Source organism: Ptychodera flava, chromosome 19, assembly GCF_041260155.1.
Source record: "Ptychodera flava strain L36383 chromosome 19, AS_Pfla_20210202, whole genome shotgun sequence".
In the NCBI taxonomy this organism is placed as follows: Eukaryota; Metazoa; Hemichordata; class Enteropneusta; family Ptychoderidae; genus Ptychodera; species Ptychodera flava.
The window spans coordinates 21,829,918-21,850,975 of NC_091946.1; the positions used below are offsets into that span (position 1 = coordinate 21,829,918).

Below are 21,058 nucleotides of genomic sequence, written 5' to 3' on the forward strand. Positions count from 1 at the left end.
GCCACGCTCTAGTAGTCATGCCATCTACCCCATGACCCTGTAACATTAATACATGGGATCGCCCAGTTCCTGGTGTACTGCGCAATCTCAGTCCACGTTCATAGGAAGGGAAGGTGGCAGCGCAACGTAACTTTGTTTTCATTCTCGTTTCCACACCCGGTAAACCCGTGTTCTCGCCTGATTAGTGTAGTTTATAGAGAGTACACGGTGTAACAGGTCAGTAATATTTCCATCAAGGAATTTGTTGTTTGGAGATCACACCAAATATTTATTTGACGGCTTTAAATTCGACCAGCCATGGCGGTGAGTACATTCTGACACATCATGTTGACTCGAGCTCGGCATCATGATCGCTCCCCGTGTAATGGTGTAAAAGCGTCCAATGCAAAAGTAAAGCTTGTAACCCTATAGGTTAGATGTACAATTCTGAATGGGATGATGGGTTTATTCTCGTAAGACGTTGGGAGAAATGCATGGTTTGGCTGATCGCTCAAAATGTAACTTGAGATGTCCGCATGATCTCTTCCTCACTGTATACCTCTATGGTCTGGTTATGTTATTGCTGAAACCGGGCCACCGAAGTGAGAGTTGACTGCATTTCCGTAGCTCACTACCGGTAGGACTATCCCCAGCGATATTTTTAGGAATGAGGTGGAAGCCCACTTTTTCCAAATACCCAAATCGCCAGGGCAAGTTGTGAACTAGGGAACTGCAGCAAGGCACAGATCGGTCACCTTCTTTAATCTACTTTTCTTGCCAAGTCCATATTTCACCACCAGGTCAAGATGGTTAAAATTAATGAAACACAACATATTCCATATGGTGTATTTTAACATAATACTGTACATTTTAAGGCTGTTGAAAACATAAATACTGTAAACTTGATTTTTTTGGACAAAAGATGCTGTAACATACCAAGCCAAGCCGGTGAAAATACGTCATGTTTTGGCTCAATACCGCTTTTTACTGACTTGGCTGAGGGGAAGTAATAGTCTAAATACTGTCTGGCAGGAAAAGGGTTAATCTACTTACTTCCCCTTTGAATTTGCACATTGGAAACAAAATCAATGGGGAAAACTTAACTCTGTGTGGCAATAGGCCTTCCTTCTGTGATGAGAGGCCTATAGCCAGTAACACACAGCCCTACCACGCAGAGCTAGGGAAAACTGTACTTAACGCAATACCTGCAGCTACTAAAGAATGGTTACTAGATCCCGGAATAGTTCCTTAATATGCTTCCCTATTTTCTGTAGGATGTCACACATGATCATATCATATGTGACTTTGGGAATAATATGAGCATGGAGATATAAATGAGACCTGCTTCCACCTCTGTGGATTGAGCTGCATGGCAAGTTTTGCTTTTGTTCTTGTCTTGCTTTCGGTTTGTTTATTTATTTGGGGGGGATTGTTGGGCAGATTATAGACCTCTGATACTACTTCAGCAAAGTGAACCATTCCAATATTGACAGGTGGGGCAACTGTAGAAAATGGAAACTTCTAAGCTTCTACTAATATGATGATCCACACAGTTTCAGCAGTACAATGCTCTCTGCACTTATGCAGCAGTAAATGTCAACCTCCACTCCCCCACCTCAAGGCATAGTGGGGGATTTAGAAATTAGTGTTATAAAATCTGTCAAATGCCCCACCTCCTGGGGCAAGACAATCTAGAAAATCCCCACTTAAAACAAGTAAATCTCCCACATTACTCCCACCCACAATAGGTGGGACATTCTTAAATTCTGCACTTGTCTGTGAAAGTGACCACAGGGATCAATATGAGACAATTGCGCCACCCCCTCGGGCATAGTTTCATAGCAAATAGGGTCTAATCCATTGTTTGTCCTGTGTCGCCTGAGGTGGGGTCCCTCGGGATTACATGGACTGCTGCATTACAATATTTGTGTACAGTCAACTCCAGTGATTTGTGTAATAAGGATAGGTTATCTATTAAATCCGGCAAACACCCGGAAGGAACAAGTTGCGGAGGTAATAAATATATTTGGCAGTTTTTCATCTCAAAACTTGACAGCGTGTTGTTGGGTAGCAGTCAGAATAATTGTAACAACTATAGCAGTATAGCTCTGTTATTGAACCAGTGTTTTTTTAACCCTTTGAACCCGGGTCGGACATAAATGTCCGATGACATCATAGAGTACCAGGGGGTCAGGGATTTAGCTGAGTGGTTTTGACTGTGATGTCTTTGCCAGGTGACTGGGCTGGATGCTGTAAGTTGTGAGTTTGAATCCCATCGAGAATTTACTGCATACACTGTGACAGTCTTATATCTCATGGCGTGAAATCACTGTGTCCAATGACTGAAGAAATTTTACTTATACTACTTCCAAAAAGTGCTTGATGTACAAAGTATGTGATAGATTGCTGTGATTGTTTCTTTGTAACTGCTATATAATACATGTCAGACATGTAGCTGTGCTGGTAGAGTAATCAATGTAGCCATAACCACCAAAAATTGGAGTGATAATTGTATTTATAAATCTCAAAAGTGTTGAAAGTCACAAACAATAATATTACTACAAGTTCCTCATAACATTCCCGCTTCCAGCCTACTGTTCTGCTCAAAAGTACTTGAGCCCCGGGGCTCACGAGAACTGCTAGGTAACGCTAACTTTGCTAAGCTAGGCTGCTTATTAATTTTCAACTGTCAAGACAACCAAATACCAACACTAAATCTTATCAAAACTTTTGACAGTTTCCTCGATGGGAATAGCTTAAATTTGGAAATATATTGCAACTGTTGATTAAAATCAGTCATGATTGGTAAAGCAAGAGCTTGCACACAAGGAAAACACAGGATTTGAGTTGAAAACAAGAATTTATGTCAGTGGTAGTATTCTGGGGTGCCACGCATATTGATGTTACGCAGTTCATGTGTGTGATGGGCATTTGAACATGGCGGTCATTTTGAATTGAACAGTGAAGGAGAGGAAACTCTACTCAACTAAAATGCTGTCAAAGAATGACTTACAAGGCCATTTACAGTTTAAATGCCCATTGGGGGGAAATTGAAAGGATGTTTCAGGAAAATTGAACAGTATTTTCAAGCAAAAAATAAACCAAAAATGCAGAACTTGTGCCTTTTTAGGAAAGGCAAAAGTGTTCAGGGATAAGTTAATGAAAGTGCTGAGGGAGACTTGTATATACCTCCACTGTATTCATTTACAGTACTTTACGAAGAGCTTATGTTGTATAGTGCTACATTAAATAATTTAACCAGGTCATATAACCAAGGGACTAGTACTAGTGCCCTAAATAGTAGGTTTCCTTACTCAAAGACTTCCTCCCCACTCACTAAGTTACCCACTCACTGGTATCTGTCACCGAAACAAACAAATTTTTTCCCAAAAGGCTAATTTCCACAAAAACAATAATCCTAAGTTACTCTATGAGTAAAATCCCCAAAACTCATGTTACTAGTAGTATTTTTTTTCCAAATTTGTAGAAGGGGGAGGTACATGTATTGAAATTTCCCCCTTTTTCCTCACTGTCCCTAGAATATCCTCTTCAGCCAAAGTGGTTTCCTGAGATATTGTTCTTTCTCTTCTGAAAGCCCTGTACTATTCTTTAGAATATTTCGATTTCATTTTCTCATCAAATTCCAATCTTCTGAAAGCCCTGTACTGTTCTTTAGAATATTTTGATTTCGTTTTCTCATCCAATTCCACTCTTCTGAAAGCCCTGTATTTTTCTTTAGAATGTTTCAATTTCATTTTCTCATCCAATTCCACTTTTGGTCAAAATTCCATTCCGGTGAAAAAATCCTAAGTTCTGCCACTTTCTCTGTTCAGCTCAATGAGTAAATCTCGAAGAATGTAAATCAAAGAGGGAAAAACTCAGAACATAACATTGAAAGAATAACTTCAGGTGAAGTGAAGAAGGCACACAGGAAATGGTTGTGTTATATAATTTGGCAATAACTGTTTTGAAAACGAAATTATTATCAATAAAAACAGTGTAACATAATATTTTGATCTCAATCAATGATAGGAAATTCCTCAACTACAAAAGATTATAAATTCATGCACAACTAACCTGCATGATAAATAGTACGTAAAACAAATGTAAAAATGGTTGCTTGCTATTATAATAATTATGCTAATGTTTTTCAAATTATTACCATAATTGGATTTGAAGTTACTTCTTTGATACTGTACTGTCAATTTTGAAAAAAATATTAAAAGGACTGCAATAAATTTGGCATTTGTTGTCATTACAGTAAATTTGCATGTAACATGTGGTTGTGGTACCACATTTTACCGTATGTACCCTAATATGAGTACCAACAATTAAATCTCGAGCATACGATCTAGAAGCATGATGACTTTGACTGTCTTTTACAAATACACTGACCATTTTTCCAATAATCAAACTCTGTGAAAACATTCTCACTATTTTAAGTAACAAGACATTATTTTTGAGCTGCAATAGTAGTAAATTTTATTGCATTTTTCAGTACATAAGCTTTGTTTGTAAAGTACAGTTCCCTACAGTGTACCTGTGGAAATACCACATGTTCATCTGGTCAACACAGCCTTCTATATAGGTTATTGCCAATTGCATGTGTATTGCTGGCAACTGTATTTTAGTGTAGGCTAGAATTCATTTTTAACTCACATTTGGTTATACCAATGTGAGTTTATCGTATAAGCTGAAGTCGATGGCGTCTGTATGTATGTGTGTATGTATGTATGTATGTATGTATGTATGTATGTATGTATGTATGTACGTACAGTATGTCCGTCAACATCAAAAACACGCAAACCGCTGCACATTTCAGCTTGGTATTTGGTGTGTGGATGCATCCTGGGCTATAGATGGGATTTTGTTCAAATGAAGTCTGCATTGCCAAAATTATGCAAATGAGCTTACAAAATGTGAAAATGGTCAAGAATCAATATCTTGAGAACCGCTGTTTTGATTGCTTTGAAAATTTGTGTGCAAGTACCTTAGGTGAACCTTATACAGTTTTATGAATATTGTGAAGATATCCTTAATTTTGTATTTTTACTGAATTTTTTTGTGATTTTTCTCATTTTCAGTAAAAATTCTTCTTCTCTGAAACCGCCAGGGTTTGATCTTTGCGAGGGTGTTACGCTTCTAATTTGTTGAAATTATGACAAAATTGGGAAAATTGCTATTTTGGAGCAATTTTGTCATTTTTGGTCAAAAAATCTTAAACAGTATTTTCTTTTTAAAACCCCTTGACAGACAGCTTTTGAATTTGGTACACAAACGTACAGAGATGACAATAGTTAGATAAGTGGAAATTGTCCTGAAATATACAAATTTATATTTTTAAGACAATATTGTCATTTTGGTCAAGAAAACTTGTTCTCAAAATTACTTGTTTGATAGCTTTGTAATTTGGTATAAAGTCTCCAGGGATGTTATTAGATACATTTTCTGTTCAAAGTGTTGGGAAACCCCCAAATTTGTATATTTCAGGTAATTTTCTCAGTTTGTGACCTTAATGACCTACACCAACCCCCAGGATATGTTGTGAGACAGTTTTGAAGGCTGTGAACATAATTTTGTCATATTTGGTATCAATTTGTAGGAAATTTGATCCAGAAAACAAAGCTTAGGTGAATATTTCATTGCGGACCAATTTTTGCAACTTTTCTATGTAAGACATACAAGAACTGATGAGAAATTTGGATCCAGGATAATTCCAGATGTTGTAATCACCACCCACAGTGGAAGGCATTTCACCATCTGTAACTAACTTAAGTGCTGTTTACATTAGAATGATAACAAATATGCAAGAAATATGAAATCCTCTTCTGCTGTCCAGTTTGCGTCAGATTTATCTTCGACCATCTGCTTTGAAACAGTCCATGGAATTTCCAGCAAAATGCAATTGTTTAACAATAGCATTCGTGATACTTTTGATCGCCACGCTCCTACAAGTGTAAGACTCGTCCCAAACAGAAAGCCAGTTCCCTGGATTGACAATTCTATCGTCACTGCACGGAAAAGCAGAATGAAAGCAGAGAGAGTGTGGAGAAAATCAAGACTAGAGATACATCGCCAAATTTACAGATCATATCGGACTGATGTCGTGCACCTTGTGGAAGCTGCCAAGAAAAAACATTACGCTGATCTCGTTGACAATAGTACAGGCAACCAGAAACTCTTGTTTCAAATTGTTAGACAATTACTTGGCCATGATGAGATTTCTATACCCCTGCCAACTCATGAGGATCATCTGGAACTAGCAAATCGCTTTGCTAAGTTTTTTCTTGATCGTGTGAAGTTACTTGTTCACAAGTTGATTCTATACCCAATACTTCAAATTATAAACTTTCAAAGCCTACCACTGTAGCGAGTTTTGAGTCTAAACTCGATCTTTTTAAACCCACAACTGCTGATGAATATCTAGCATTATCGGTTCTTCACCATCAACATACTGTTGCTTAGATCCAATTCCCACAAAGATTTTTAAGAACCCTGTTATTGTAAATGCTCTTTTACCACATCTTACTCAGATTTTCAACGACTCTTTGCAGTCTGGTTCTGTACCTGATGCATTTAAGTTAGCCGTTGTTAAACCACTACTCAAAAAACCATCTCTAAATCAGAAATTCTCAAAATTTTCGGCCTGTTTCAAATTTGTCGTTTTTATCGAAGATTCTTGAACGTATTGTTGCTGACAGATTAAATACCTCTATTGTCAGCCATTCATTAGATGAACAATTGCAATCTCCCTACAAGCCAGGAAATAGTACTGAAACCGCTCTTTTAAAGGTAACAAATGATATTTTGCTTGCCCTCGATGATAAGTGTGATGTATTCTTGGCCATAGTTGACCTTTCTGCTACATTTGATACTGTCAACCACACTATTCTATTAAATGGTTTACGAGACCAATTAGGTAAATGCACTTAAGTAGTTTGATTCATATCTTTCAAATCGAAGTCAATGTGTTCTTATAAATTCCACTCAATTATCATTTCATCCACTTGATACTGGGGTACCTCAGGGATCAGTGTTAGGTGCCATTCTTTTCAATGTTTATACCTCTCCGCTCGGTAAATTAGTCGCCAGTCATGGATGTCTTTATAGTTCTTATGCTGATGCTTTAATGTTGTATATGTCTTTCAACAGAGATAATGCTATTAGAATGATTTCAAATCTTGAAAATTGCATTTCAGATGTCAGACTCTGGATGTCTACAAATTTTCTCACTTTAAACGATGATAAAACAGAATTTGTAATTTTCTCCTCGGATTGTCCATCTGATAGAAATATCACAGAAATTTGTGTTGGAGATGCTAAAATTCCTGTTTGCTATCAGGCCAAAAGCCTAGGCGTCATCATTGATTCTCATCTCACACTGAGACCTCATGTTTCAGAGATCTGCCGTACGGCAACCTTTCATCTACGACGCATTGCTCGTATTCGTAAATATTTATCAAGGTCTGCCACAGAACAACTTGTCCATGCTTTTATCACATCTCGTATTGATTTCTGTAACTCTCTGTTGTATGGACTTCCGAATAATTTAATCATTCAGATTCAACGTGTTCAAAACATGGCTGCATTGCAAGAATTGTAACTCGATCAAAATCTCTCTTCATATCACCCCTGTTCTGTACCAGTTGCATTGGTTACCGGTGACACAGCGCATTGTATTTAAGATGTTAGTCCTGACTTTTAAGTGTATTCACGGGCTTGCTCCCAGTTATCTTTCAAATATGATATCACTCTATGTTCCATGTCGTAACTTGAGGTCAGCTGACCAGTTCAGACTTCGTCCGGTTCGATCGCGCACAAAGAAGTATGGAGATCGTTCGTTTAGTGTGGCAGCTCCCATACTCTGGAACAGTCTTCCATTAGATATTCGGCGTTCTCCTATCCTGTCAATTTTTAAAACTAATGTCAAAACTTTCCTTTTTAAATCTGCTTTTTAGACTTTGGTTTTAGATGGTTTTATTGTAGTTTTTTTTTTTTACTGTTTTAATTGCTTTTGTGATATGTAAATTTTCTCACAGCGTCCTTGATCACTTTGTTGTGGATATTGACGCTTTATAAATAAATTATTATTATTATTATTATAACACTCATGGCATTAATAAAAAATCCCCAAGGTTGTAAATATGTTTCCTGTCATCTGGCGTTATGTAATACCAAGGGATGGAACATTTGATATTCTGGAGGGGGTAGGGTTTAGAAGATTGATGAGGTAGCATTACTTTTTTACCAGATCCCTTGTACATTTTTTTACCCACTCCCACCTTTTCTTCTTATCAAACCTTCTCTGTCTATTTTTTGTTGTTGACATTTGCTTATGTATTTAGGATCTGCTTGTCCCATTGCTATAGAAGTTGATATGCATGTTCCTAAAGATGACCTCCAGTACCTAAGTTGCAGACCTTATTTGCATTTGTTATTCTTGTTTTTCCTGGTTTAAATATTTCTCGAATAGACCAATTCGAACCGAATGTGAGCACACTGTCCTTGACGGTATTTTTTAACAGTGACATTACATATTGATCACAAATTTTTCGTTGTGTTTGAAAAGCTAATAGTACTCATCTTTCAACATAACTTACTACTGTTGGAAAGGGGAAGAATATCTGTTGATATTCTGGAACAAAAATGATGATAATATTACGGTAGCAAAAGTCACAGCTTCCTGTTCTTTGTATGCGATATATCATGCATGCCCATGATCAGGAAATACCGTTGGCGATTGAAATATTCATTTGTTGTGTTTTCTGTAATAGGGTATATACGGTAAAGGGCATGCATAGGTCAGCATGTGTTGCTGTATTATTAGCATCATTGATCTGTAAATTTACTGTATGGATTGCAGGAATGCTATTCAGATTCTATATAACAGATATATGTGTTTTGGGAATGTAAAACACCTTTTCAAAAAAGTAATAAAATAAGTTTCTTTTTCTGCATAGTTAATGATGTGCTATACAATGTCACATATAGAAAACCTTGTCGCCCAGAGCCAAAATATAAATACAAATTTTCTAGGTGCATGCTGGGATCATGGGTTTGTGATTCTGTCCCAGCTGTTCAAATGCTGGAGCATTGCTACCAAGGCAACCAAGCCTACTTTCAGCCTTTGTTTGCTTTAGATGTTGTCTACATTTGAGGGTCATACAGGTCAATATTTGCAGTCATATGAAAAATAATTACATCACATAGGGCACTGCAGTGTGGATTGATGATGATGATGATGATGGTGGTGAAATAAGAGGAGCATTCATCCATAAAGGGGAAAAAATGTCAAGATATTTAAGTTTCTGACCTTGGCCATGAACGCTAATCATCAAAGCTTTTAAATTTATCTTTGAACATTTCTGCAAAATTATATGGAGACATTCAGCAATTTTGTGTAAGCTTTGTGCTACAGCAATGTAGGTCATTGCTTTCATTAATCATTAGTGTTAACCTTTGTTAGGGTATGATGATGGTTATGATATGGTACATAAGAGCTAAGTAAACCTTTCTTGGGCATCAGATTGCAGTCTGCATTGCTGTCACCAGTGTGCCTTCTGAGGGACTGTCGATTGAAGACATGTGCATGGTAGAGCAAAACTTTGTGTTTGACTTCAACACCCCCTTCCCTGAACACAACTTTTGAAGAGCAAAAATTAGACACGGCACGTACTGGTAGTAAATGTTACATGTAGTCTGTGTACAATAATTGAAATAGAGCAAAATCTCTTACCCCTAATATAATGCAGAAAGTTCTCACCGCCTCAAGGCAATTAAGTAAGTACTGGTACGGGTAGGTGCAGGGCTGGCATAAAGTAATTTACAGAAATTCCTAAATTGACTCAATGAGCTTTTGACTTCAAAGGGCACACCTTTGTAAGTTTCTGATCTGGAGAATGAGAACTTGACTAACACCTGATACTTTCATCACTTCCACACAATTCATGTAGACGGATTCTGATGCATGGGGAGACTGGGATGACAAATCGTTTGAGTCCGAGGAAAGAACCCAACCTGGCAAGATGAGTGAGGAAAACAAAGACGCAGCAACACCTGGTGGAGAGGGGCCAGCTAAAACAACCCCACAAAAACCCGGAAAGGTGAGTTACATATCCACTGTTAGCTCTCTTAGGAGATGGTCAAAAATTGGAACACATCTGAGATCAAACCCTTAAAAGTGTTTCACTGCTTCTTCAAATAATTTTGTAGCTTTGAAACTGAAAAATAAGTGAGAAGCTCTCTGAAAAAGATTTTGGGTGAAAACTTTATTCTATAAAAGAACTTCAAAATGAGCCCTACAAGTGGTAGACAAGAAAAATATGGTGAAAATTGGTAGTCCAAATTCTGCCATTGAGGCGCATTCTAGTTTAGTATGGTCACATCAAGGTCAATATCATGTGTCTAATCATCATACCTTGTCTGATGATTGTACTGTGTCTATTGCTTGTTACATTCATCCAGCTGGATACATTGTCAAGGGAAGACTTGGTCAAGTACATCAAGAAACAACAGATGTTGGTACAGAAGATCAAAGGCAAATGTGACGGTAAGATCACCGTCTGGATGGTTGCTCATTCTCGTTGTATTGTACCATTACTGGAAATTTTGTAATATGTGCAATAACGATAATGTGTGTGATCACTTGGTGGTACGCCATGCAGCAGAATTGCAAATCTTGTTGGCTGGTAATATTTCTCTTTTACACCTGAAGTGAAAAGAACATCACTCATTGTAATATTTTAATTCATCTTCAGTGATTTTGTTTGCATACTGTACATTGACCATTCACCAACAAAAGTGTATTGATTCACACAGGCCTTCTTAGAAACTTGGCAAGAGCATGCCATTTGTGATACTTTCTCTTATTAACTGTAGCACAACCCCTTTCCTGTCAATAGCCTGGTGAGACCCATAGCATGTGAAGAGATTATGGGATGTGGATATTCTGGTCAAAGTTTGGTAGTATAGACACTAAATACTTCAGTGTTAGAATCTGTAAAATGGGATATCAATGATTAGGGTGTTCAGAACTTTGTAAAAGTGGGACAAGTGTAGTTCTACAGCAGCTAGCCATAGAAGTGCAGCATTCCGTAGCAGTTGTACCCCTGTACAGGCTAGCATAGGAATATTTTTTATGGAAAAGTGACCAGGTCCGTACCCTCCTTGAAAGTCCTTGAAAATGGAATTGAGTTCTGGCAAGTCCTGGGAAAATTGATAATGCACCAACAGTTTCAAAAATTACAAGATTACCAGTCGTGATATTGTAACATTGATGTGTCGAATGATATATTAACGTAATATATTGTGAAAACAATATCAGGAAAATGGTATTTTGGACCTTAAAAAGTCCCTGTAAATGACTGAGAAAGTTGTTGAATTTTAGATCATTCTGAGAATATGGACCCTGAGTAACTGACACTTTCGGTAAAATAGCTGGTTACCTTGTGCAGCATTTTGCTACAAATTAACAGATTCAGTGATTGGCACTCTGTAGCACACTGGACCCATCTCCCTTAAAGTTATTAATCAATGCTTGTCTGAGGGTGCCTTTCATAATCTATGAATATAAACATGCTCCCTAGGGTAGTGTTGAATTGTACTATGGTATAGGCATAGTGTTGCCGAGTGCTTTTGATTGATGACAATTCATGAACAATACTTCCAATATGTCAGTGACAAGTGTCACCCACGGTTCAATAGCGTTTTGAACAGAAATCGCCTTTCCTGGTTTATTCATGTAGTAATGTATAAATGATAATAGAATAGGGTACAACATGTGTTACCATGATCTTATTTTACTGGTGTGTTCATCTGATTGTGAACAATACACATTCCTATACACAAGAATTGGTTCATGCTGGCCCTACTTTACATGCGGTTTTGTATGGATCAAAAATAATTCTCATATCGCTTAACCATTTCACCTCGAGTTTTCTGTATACAAGTTTCAATCCCAATCCATCTAGTTGCCTTTGCAAAGATCAATACTATTACAAGCCACAATAACCACTTTTTCGTTCATGGGTAACAAAATTGTTCATTCAATCATTCTTAAGATTTAAAAAAAATAAATTTTAAAAAAATGTAAAAATCATATCACTGCATCATTACTTAAAAAACCTAGGGTGAGAAGAAAACCTATAAATTGAAGTGGTGATTCCCCCAGTGGGATTTTATTGGTTTTCAGTGAATAGGAATGAACTACTGTACTATGCCAGCTACTGTATATGTGTGGGTGGAATTCCTCTATTTCCTTGTTGTAGAGAATGAAAGAGAAAACATCTTATATTTGAAGGTAGTATTTGCTTCAAAAGTGAAAGACTTAAACTTTTGCTCAAACTTTCCTCAAGGAATCTTTCAACCATTCACTTTCAAAATCGAGAATAACAATCAGTGGGTCACCGTGCAAATTTTGGTACTACAGAAACAAATAACCCAAGATTTACTGATATTTAAAATTCAAAATGGCCGCTTTCCCTGTGTTAACTCTATCAAGACGAATAAAATTTTCAAGTATCAAAAAACTAGGCTGCAGTAAAATTTTTTACACCAAGAGCTTCAAAATGAGCCCCCACAACTGGTATATCAGAAAAGAATTGTAAACTTTTGAGAGTCTGAATATCTGTCCCGTAGGTGCATTCTACCATTAACTGAAGACTGTTGATTATGAATTGTTCATGCACTCACTATGATGACAAACAGGCACAAGTTCCGAATGGCATTTTATGTAAATTGTTTAAAATATGTAAATTAGTCACCACTCCAATGGTTTCAGAAGCTGAGGTCACTTACCGGTACATGTAGACTAGTACACTTAACCTTGCATATCATGTTTTGATTTTCCATTGCACATCTGCAGAGTAAAATCTTGCTAAAGCTGTAATTCTCTGTTGCATTTTTGTACAGAACTGAGTAAAAAGAATGCAGAACTTGAAAAGCAAAAGAGCACAGACTCTGGCAGCAATGAAAACCAAGGAAAAATAAAGGTAGGATGATAAACACATTTTCAATTTTTCCTGTTGAAGTTGCGTGTTATATTTAAATCTAAAAGTATATCGTCTTTGTCAGAAAAATGTTTGTTGATGTTAATAAAAATAATTGCTGTATAAAATTTAATAGATTATCATATACCTACATTCACGTGCCTGTGTAAAGCTATGGGAGAAAGCGCCCTCAGATCCGTGCATTTTTTTTACGTATCACGCCCCGGCCCGGTGCCCAAATATGGGCAATCGCGTGCATTTCTGAACTATTTCGATTCTGGTTACTACGCGCGTTGCTATCCGCAAACGTTCCATTTGTACACAAAGCCAGCGCGAGATTTGGAAAACGTCTGCTCGCTCAGATCGTAGTTGCGCGTGGCGACAGTGGAGCCGCGCCGGTAACATCGGCTTTTATTTCTAAATTCTAGTGAAATCCTGTGTATACTAAGTGCGTGCCTGTTCAGTATAAATTACAAGAAACTGACATCACACTTTTGTCCTTCTTACACCTCGATTTCAGCCTTGATCTCTGTTGGTCACGTAATAGTACGCGTATTGCTTTGCGCGTTCTAGAATTCTGCAGGTAAACAAATGACGTCATTATGTATGTCAATCCGCGACGGGAAGCGGCCATCGTATTTATGAAAAACTGACACAAATGGCGATGAATTTTCGATATCGCACGCATTTTTATCTCCTAAACAATGTTGAATATTATGTAAAATACATATTTATCATTCCATAAGGTATATGATAAAACCTTTACGACCCTGATACGGCTTTTGCAGCCCTTGGTCGTACGGCGTACGGGCCCTCGCACGCTCGGGCCCTTCCGCCGTACGACCTCGGGCCGCAAAAGCCGTATCAGGGCCGTAAAGATTATTATTTTGTGAATTACATGCTTTTACAAGGCATAAGGAGTATGATACCATATAAAATAAATTTTTTCATTGAATGAAATTTTCCTCTGAGCCAGTAAACGTCAGCTTCCGTTCACTAGGGAAATAGAAGTCAAGAAGATGAATTCTGTGGAATCAACCACTCTCTGATATCCGGGGCATTCCCCTACTCCTGTGTTCAGACTTTCCGCACAGCTGTGACCAGCTGTTTCTTCCGCCAAGGAAGTTCCCTGCTGCGGGGTCCCATCCGCTGATCAGTTCACTGTTTCTCGTTCTGCAGGAGTTGGAGTCAGAATTATCAGATCTGAAGGCTGAACATTCAGAACTTGTGGCAGCCTACAATGGAGTGCAGCAACAGCAAGAACAAGCAATAAAAATGCATGAGGTGAGAATCATGCCCAGATGTTTCTCACACATCTAAAATTTCGGCGTACCTGCTATACACTAGGTCATTTGTACCGGTAGAGAATGGACAATTTTAGGCCAATTAATATTCTCAGCAACATTCCAGGAGTGGTATTGCCACAATTGATGATGTCATACCTGCCATAGACAAAGCACAGTAGCCCATAATGGCCGCACTCTGTGCGATACAATGTATTTTGAGTACCACTTCTTGAATATTGCCACATTCTCTTTTGATAATGACTCATTATTCGGTGATTTGCATATTGAAACAATGCTCATTGATATACTATGTGTTAATCAATACATTTTAAATGTATTCGTTTATTGAGGAAATTGAGCATAAGATGGCCCTATCTTCATAACGACAATTCAGTAAATTCTCTGTCAGAATCAGGCTTTCTTAGGGGGCCTCCTTAGCTCTGTGAAGCAACTAGACCCCTTAGGATTATGGTGAATTGTAAAATTGTTTGGTGTGGGCCTAGGATTATTCAGTCTGGCCTAATTTTACAAATTTATTGCAAGTTCAACATGTTTGTAAATTTTGAGAAGTGAATTTTAAAAGAAAATCATTCTCTCTTTCATAAAAACTGCCTAATTTCAGGAGTTGGAGAATAAAATCAGTGAATGGACAGAGAAGTACACGAAATGTGAAGAGGAAAAGAAACAAATTCAGGACCAATACAATGCAGCTTTAAAAAAGAACCAGGTGGGTTTTGATGAAAGAATCATTCTGGTTGGTTGAATGAAATTATTTGTAACCAGTGAGCATGAGGTTTTCAAGTATGCATTTTTCAACCATGAATATTCGTAAGTGGTATGCATGGGGTCAGTATTTTCATGAGAGCTGAGGTAAGGTATGCATCTCAGGATACATACAAGAAGTACAATTTACCTTCTAATGTACAAGTACTGTGAATTCATTTCACGAATGTCAGAATTTCTTGAAATCTTGTTCAGACAGCTTCATGTCAATACATACAAACTTTGTTAACTGAAATTTGCAGGAGTCCATTTCTAGGAAATTTTATGTCTCAATTGTCTTGAGGACACGTTGATTAAAGTCTGTCCTACTATTTTACCTAGCCCTGCACATTTGGAAGTTTATCATGAAAGATACTGTCAAAATAATTTTGAATTCCTGCAGCAAACACTTTTATATTCTGTAAAATACTGGTTGATGAAATGACCTACGGAAACAAAAGTAACAAAGAACTTTGACCTAGCATTTATCATCTTTCACCTTGAGGATAATTTACATATTAGAGGGCCAGTAGCTGAAACTTTTGATGATTTTTTATATTTTTTTCGTTTTTAAATGTCGACCACAGTTTCTTGTTATATTTTCCAAAGCATATTGAGATACACAGTATTCAGCTTGTCAACTCAGGCTGTACATGTGTAAACTGCATTGTTATTGTTGATAAGTGGATTCTGGTCCGGACTAGAATTCAAATATAAACAGTAACAGTGCATCTTACACACATAGACACTGTGTTGATAAGCTAACAAGAAAGTGCTTCAGCATGCTTTGTGGAGTAGAATAAGAAACTCTAGCTGACATTCAAACAAAATGAGGGAAAAATCTTCATAAGTTACAGCATCTGGCCCTTTAAAGTTAAAACACGCATAAAATAGCCAGAGGGTCAGATGTGCTAGGTCAACCTTTTAAAATGTAAATATATGTAAATTAATATGTAAATTTGTGAATTATAAACATTGTGATGTCAGAAGTGCAAGTTACCACTGCTGACCTTGCACCTTTGACCTGGCATGTCAATTATATGTAAGAATTCAGACATAAAAACGAATAAACAGAACTTCAGAAAACTGAACACTTTCTCTGTTCAGGACAAAACAAAAGGTGCATGCACTTGTCATAACTGTGTAGATAGAAGGTGTTCCTGTCCATTTAGGGGTACATTGGTTTTAAGGTGGATCTTCCCCAATTTTTTATCCCTATGGTTACCAGAGCATGGCAGAACAGTTTGAGTGCATGCAGATGAAGGAGGAAACCATGGCAACCACATTCCAGTGCCTGCAGCAGGAGTGTCAGACACTGTCCAAGCAGAATAAAGTAGGAAAGAGTAATTACTTATTTACAGACTTTATCAAGTCTCTGTGATAGTTCCTGACCCTTCACCACTAGATAATGGTGTAGTCCCATTGTTTCACTGAGGTGGTTGGATCCATCATACAGAGAAATGGGGATGAAAGGGCTACCTTTCAACATGCTGCAAATAAATCTGTTGTTAGTATATGTTCACCAAAAGTGATACAGTGTGTAAGGATTGGTTTTGTTCTTTAAATTTTCATGCTGAATATGGTCAAAAACATTCACATATGTGAAAGTCACAATGTACTAAATTCAAGATCTGTATTGGTGTAATAAACAGTAATACAATAGCTCACAGCAACTGGATATTAATGATGTTTGCCTAAGAATAAATGTAACATGTATATTTGAGTGAAGGTTTTTGTTACTGGTATTTAGCTTCTTTAAAAGAAGCAATACATGATGTTTTGATTTATTTATTTAAGTGTCTTATGTGGACTTATGTTATACAGCAATACATATAAGGACACACTGACTTATGTTGCCACATCCAGCCCCATGGGCTCGTAAGACAATGAAATACAGTAGTTGTAATGTACAATTAAGGAAAGAAATATGATTGGACAATTGCTTCCATCACTCTTCAATTTGCACAGAACTTTTTGATGTTACATTGTAAAATTCTCTGTGTGTAAATTTATCAATTTTTCTTCGTGTTTGCTAAATTTGAATTCTACTCTAAATTTAAGCTGAAATGTGTATGATGTATTTGACTTTGCCTGTTATATGAGCTAGTTTCAGGAGAGCTTGTCTTGTAAACTGGTTTATGTATAAAGTTTTTCATTGTAATATATAATAGAGAATATGTATGTAATATAGAATAAGTTATAATGTAGAATTTCAAATTAAATCACAAAGTTCAATAAGCAATTGTTGGAACTTGCAACCTGCTTGTCTTTTATCTTTGTGTTGTGTGACCTTTCAACTTTGAACCTTACTGATGTTTCAGGATCTGAATGAGCAGGTCAACGTCCTGACTGTGGCAAGAGACGAAACCCTGAAGGCTATGAAGGCATTGAAACAGCAGCAGCAAGACACCGGCAGTGCCAGTGCTGAGCTGCAAGCCCAGCTTGAGGCTGTGACAGCAGAAAGGGACATAGCAAAAGGTGAAGTACAGCAGGCTGTCGAGAAGATCGCTACGCTGCAGGGAAAGCTTGAAGATGCAAATTTTGACCGAGAAAAGCTCGAGGAGAGCATGGCAAAACTACAAGGTGACAATCAAGATTTTAAGTCAAAAGTTGAAGAGTTGGCAGCCATCAGGAACGAATTGGAAAGTTTAAAAGGAGGTGTGGGTCAGAAGGAAGCTGAACATGAGAATTTGAAATCAGAACTGAAGAAGATCAACGAAGTGAATGAAAGCATGTCAGGACTCAATGAGGAATTAAAATCACAGATCAACTTACTCACCAGCGAACTGGAGAATGTCAAAGAGGATCTGGGAAAAAGCAAGGAAGAATGTGAAAACATTCAAAGAGAACTCAAACAGACTGAGCAGCAGCAAACTGACGTCGAAATGAAACTCGAAAATGCCATTAAGGAAAAGGAGCAGATGAGATCCGAGTGCGAGGCGCTGCGATCGGGGAAAGTTGAAGCAGAGAGGGCAAAGGAAGAACAGGGAAATGAACTGAGTAGGGTTTTGTCTGAAAAGGAAAGATTATCGGCAAGGGTGAATGAACTTCAACAAGACCAGGAACGGTCTAGCGGAGAGCTGGAAGGGGAGTTAGAGAGGGTAAGGAATGAAAGAGATGGATTTGCGACAGATGTTGCGAGATTTCAGTTGGAAAAAGATGAGATGGGACACCAGTTGGAGAATGTGAAGCAAGAGTCTGAAAGATCAGAGGTGGAGATGAAAGCCAAGTTTGATGGTCTGCATAATGAGATGGAAAAGATGAAAAAAGAGATGGCAGGATTGACGGCAGATCGTGAAGATTTGTGCAATGAGCTACAAGACTCAAAGGTGGAGTGGGAGAAAAGGGTCAATGAACTCAAAGGTCAACTCAGCAGCTTGGAATCTGAGAAGGAAAATCTCAAATTGGAGCTGGAGAAAGTGTCCAAGGAGAGGGACAACGTCGCAAATGATTTACAAAACACCAGCAAGGGAGCAGAATCTGCAGCGACAGAGATTCAAAGTCAACTTTCCACCCTGCTGGAAGAACGAAATCATCTCCAGGGGACAGCGGAAAAACTAAGGGAAGATAATCAAAGGCTTAGCGAGGAGATGAAAAAGGTTGCTGAAGAGGAAGAGGGCGCTAGACAAGACCTTGTAAGCGAGCTGAGTGATGTAAAGTTTGAGAGAGACGAGCTGAAAATCAAAGTTGAGTCACTGGAGGAGGAGCGAGTGAAGTGGACAGGAGAGATGGAAGTTGTCAGTCACAGCCTTGAGGAGTCTATCAACAACCTTCAAGGCAAACTCTCTGAAACCAGTAATCACTGTGAGCAACTCAAAGCACAGGTTGGAGTGCTGACCGAGGAGCGTGATAAACTGGCCGCCAATTTGAAAACACTGCAGAAGGACACTGAAAGCTCGTCCAGCGAACTTCAAAGTGAACTGGAAAAGGTCAGAGGTGAACTTCAGAGCGCTCAGGATGCCTTGAAAGTCAAGGAGGCCAATCTTGAAAATGCAGAGCAGCGGTTAACAGAGGTGCTCAAGGAGAGTGAAGCTGGCAAAGAGCGTCTTCAAGGAGAAATACAGGTCATGACCTCTGAAAGAGATGAAATGAAAAAGAGGCTAGAGGAACTACACTCTGAGCTGGAGAGTGTCCAGGGTCAACTCAGGTCAGCGGAAGAACAGAAGCTACAATTGGAGGAGAGTGTCCACAAACAAAGCCAGATGAAGGATGAGGAGCTTGGCAAGATTCAGACAGACATACAGAATCTGCATGGGCAAATCAAGTCACTGGAGGAAACAAATCACCAGTTGCAACAGCAATTGGAGGAAAGCATGAGCAAACAAAACGAGGTCAAAGGTGAGCTGGAAGTGACCTCAAGAGTCAAATCAGAGCTGGAAGAACATTTGCAGAGGGTGAAAGAAAATGTTGAGAAGGAGAGAAAAGAATTCAGGGAAAACATTGAAAAGTTGGAATCAGAAAACAATCTTCTGAAAGGAGAACTATCGTCACTGAAAGATCAAAAACAGATGGCAAATGAAGAACTGCATGTTGAACTCACCAGAATCAGAGAAGAGAAAGTCGCCCTCACAGCTGAGTTTGAGAGTGTACAAAGGTCAAAGGTTACAATAGAAACAAAATGTCAAGAATTGGAGAACAATCTTAAAACTGAACGAGAAGAGAAGGAAGAAATACGTAAAATCCAAGAACGGGGTTTTCAGGATAGCCAAGCAGAAATCAGTGAAATGAAAAATAAGATCCAAAACTTGGAAAGTGATAAGGAAGGCTTGACGTCCGCTATGAGCACTTTGAAGGATCAGTCTCAGAGTAAAGATGAGACCAGCAATAAAATGAAGGAGGAAATTGGTAACTTAGTTGCAGAGAAAGAGAAACTGATGTTGGAGTTAAAGACACTGAAAGAGCAGTATCAAAGCAGTGATGACAAAGGTAGCAAACTTGCAGAGGAGATATCTGAGCTTAAGTCACAGATTGCTCGGCTTGAAAAGCTGAAACAGGAAATGGAAGCAGAGTTACAGGCCAGTAAGAGCAATCTACAAGAGAAGGAATCCCAGCACCGGGACCTGACATCACAGTTGGAGGAATCAAACAACAAACGCACAGAGCTGGAGGATCAGCTCCGATCAACGGAAGAGGAGTTTGGGGCGTTGAAGGAAAATCTGTCCAAGGTGACAGATGAGAAAGATGGAGTGCTCAGGGAACTGGAAAGCGAACGGGAATCTAGAAAGAAGACGGAAGAGACAGTGCAACAAATGTCGGCAGAGAAGGGAGAGGAAGGAGCCCTTCAAAAAGAATTAGGTACGACCAAATATTCAGAAGTAGATATTTTCATTATTTGAGAGCTGTGCTCTTGCATCTAATGGCAATTATTGTCTGTATCACTAAATTCTGACACATCTGCTCTGTGTATCATACAGTGTTCTCTCCAGAACAATTATAGAGTGGTGGCCACCACTCTTTAATTTTTGGTAAACAATAGAATCTCATTACCATAACAATTACATTTATTGTTATGCAAATTAGCCACCGCTCTACCAGAAAATCCTGGGGAGAACACTGTACATACCAGTGAAAGAAAAGCGTACACAAGGTGGTCAAAAATTCATGCTCTCCAAAAGTTCGAATAAATATGTGTCAGCAAGCCACAAATGTCTTTTGCCATTGAACCAAACATTGTTCAAATTTTAAAATTCGAAACATTTCGCCAAAACATGGTACAGCACTCTAAATACAGTACATATATATGCATTACATTAGTTTTAAGAATATAAGGTTTAGCATGTACATGTACTTATGCCAAGCAAGACTGAATTTGTAGAGAACATTTCAAGTAAGTTCCTAATGAATTTGTTTTATATCTTTGTATTTCAGCGGCAACCAAAGCCAAACTGCAAGAATCTGAGGAAAAATCACAGAAAATGAGAGCTGTTGCCGTAAAGGCCAAGAAAGAAATGACAGACGCCAAGAAACAGGTGATGCCTACTGAACAGTTGATGTATTCTCAATGCTGATTAGTCCAAATGTGAAACAAACCGTAGCTCAACAGAT

The 21,058-nt window shown here is 38.2% G+C and overlaps 1 protein-coding gene across 4 annotated transcripts in view; it reads left to right on the plus strand.

Annotated features, from left to right (window-relative positions):
* Positions 1-85: 85 nt before the first annotated feature.
* Positions 86-21,058, plus strand: part of LOC139118896 (GRIP and coiled-coil domain-containing protein 2-like) — a 35,533-nt gene continuing 14,560 nt past the window's right edge. Inside the window, exons 1-9 of one of the 4 annotated variants that reach the window (XM_070682455.1) lie at positions 86-216; positions 9,933-10,082; positions 10,444-10,528; positions 12,889-12,968; positions 14,145-14,249; positions 14,874-14,978; positions 16,242-16,346; positions 17,335-20,308; positions 20,882-20,982. In XM_070682455.1, coding sequence (XP_070538556.1) covers positions 10,005-10,082; positions 10,444-10,528; positions 12,889-12,968; positions 14,145-14,249; positions 14,874-14,978; positions 16,242-16,346; positions 17,335-20,308; positions 20,882-20,982 — 3,633 coding nt within the window. In that variant the 5' untranslated portion in view covers positions 86-216; positions 9,933-10,004. Of the gene's footprint in view, positions 304-9,932; positions 10,083-10,443; positions 10,529-12,888; positions 12,969-14,144; positions 14,250-14,873; positions 14,979-16,241; positions 16,347-17,334; positions 20,309-20,881; positions 20,983-21,058 lie in introns of all 4 variants that reach the window. The other 3 variants (XM_070682454.1, XM_070682458.1, XM_070682456.1) reach the window with 3 other exon arrangements.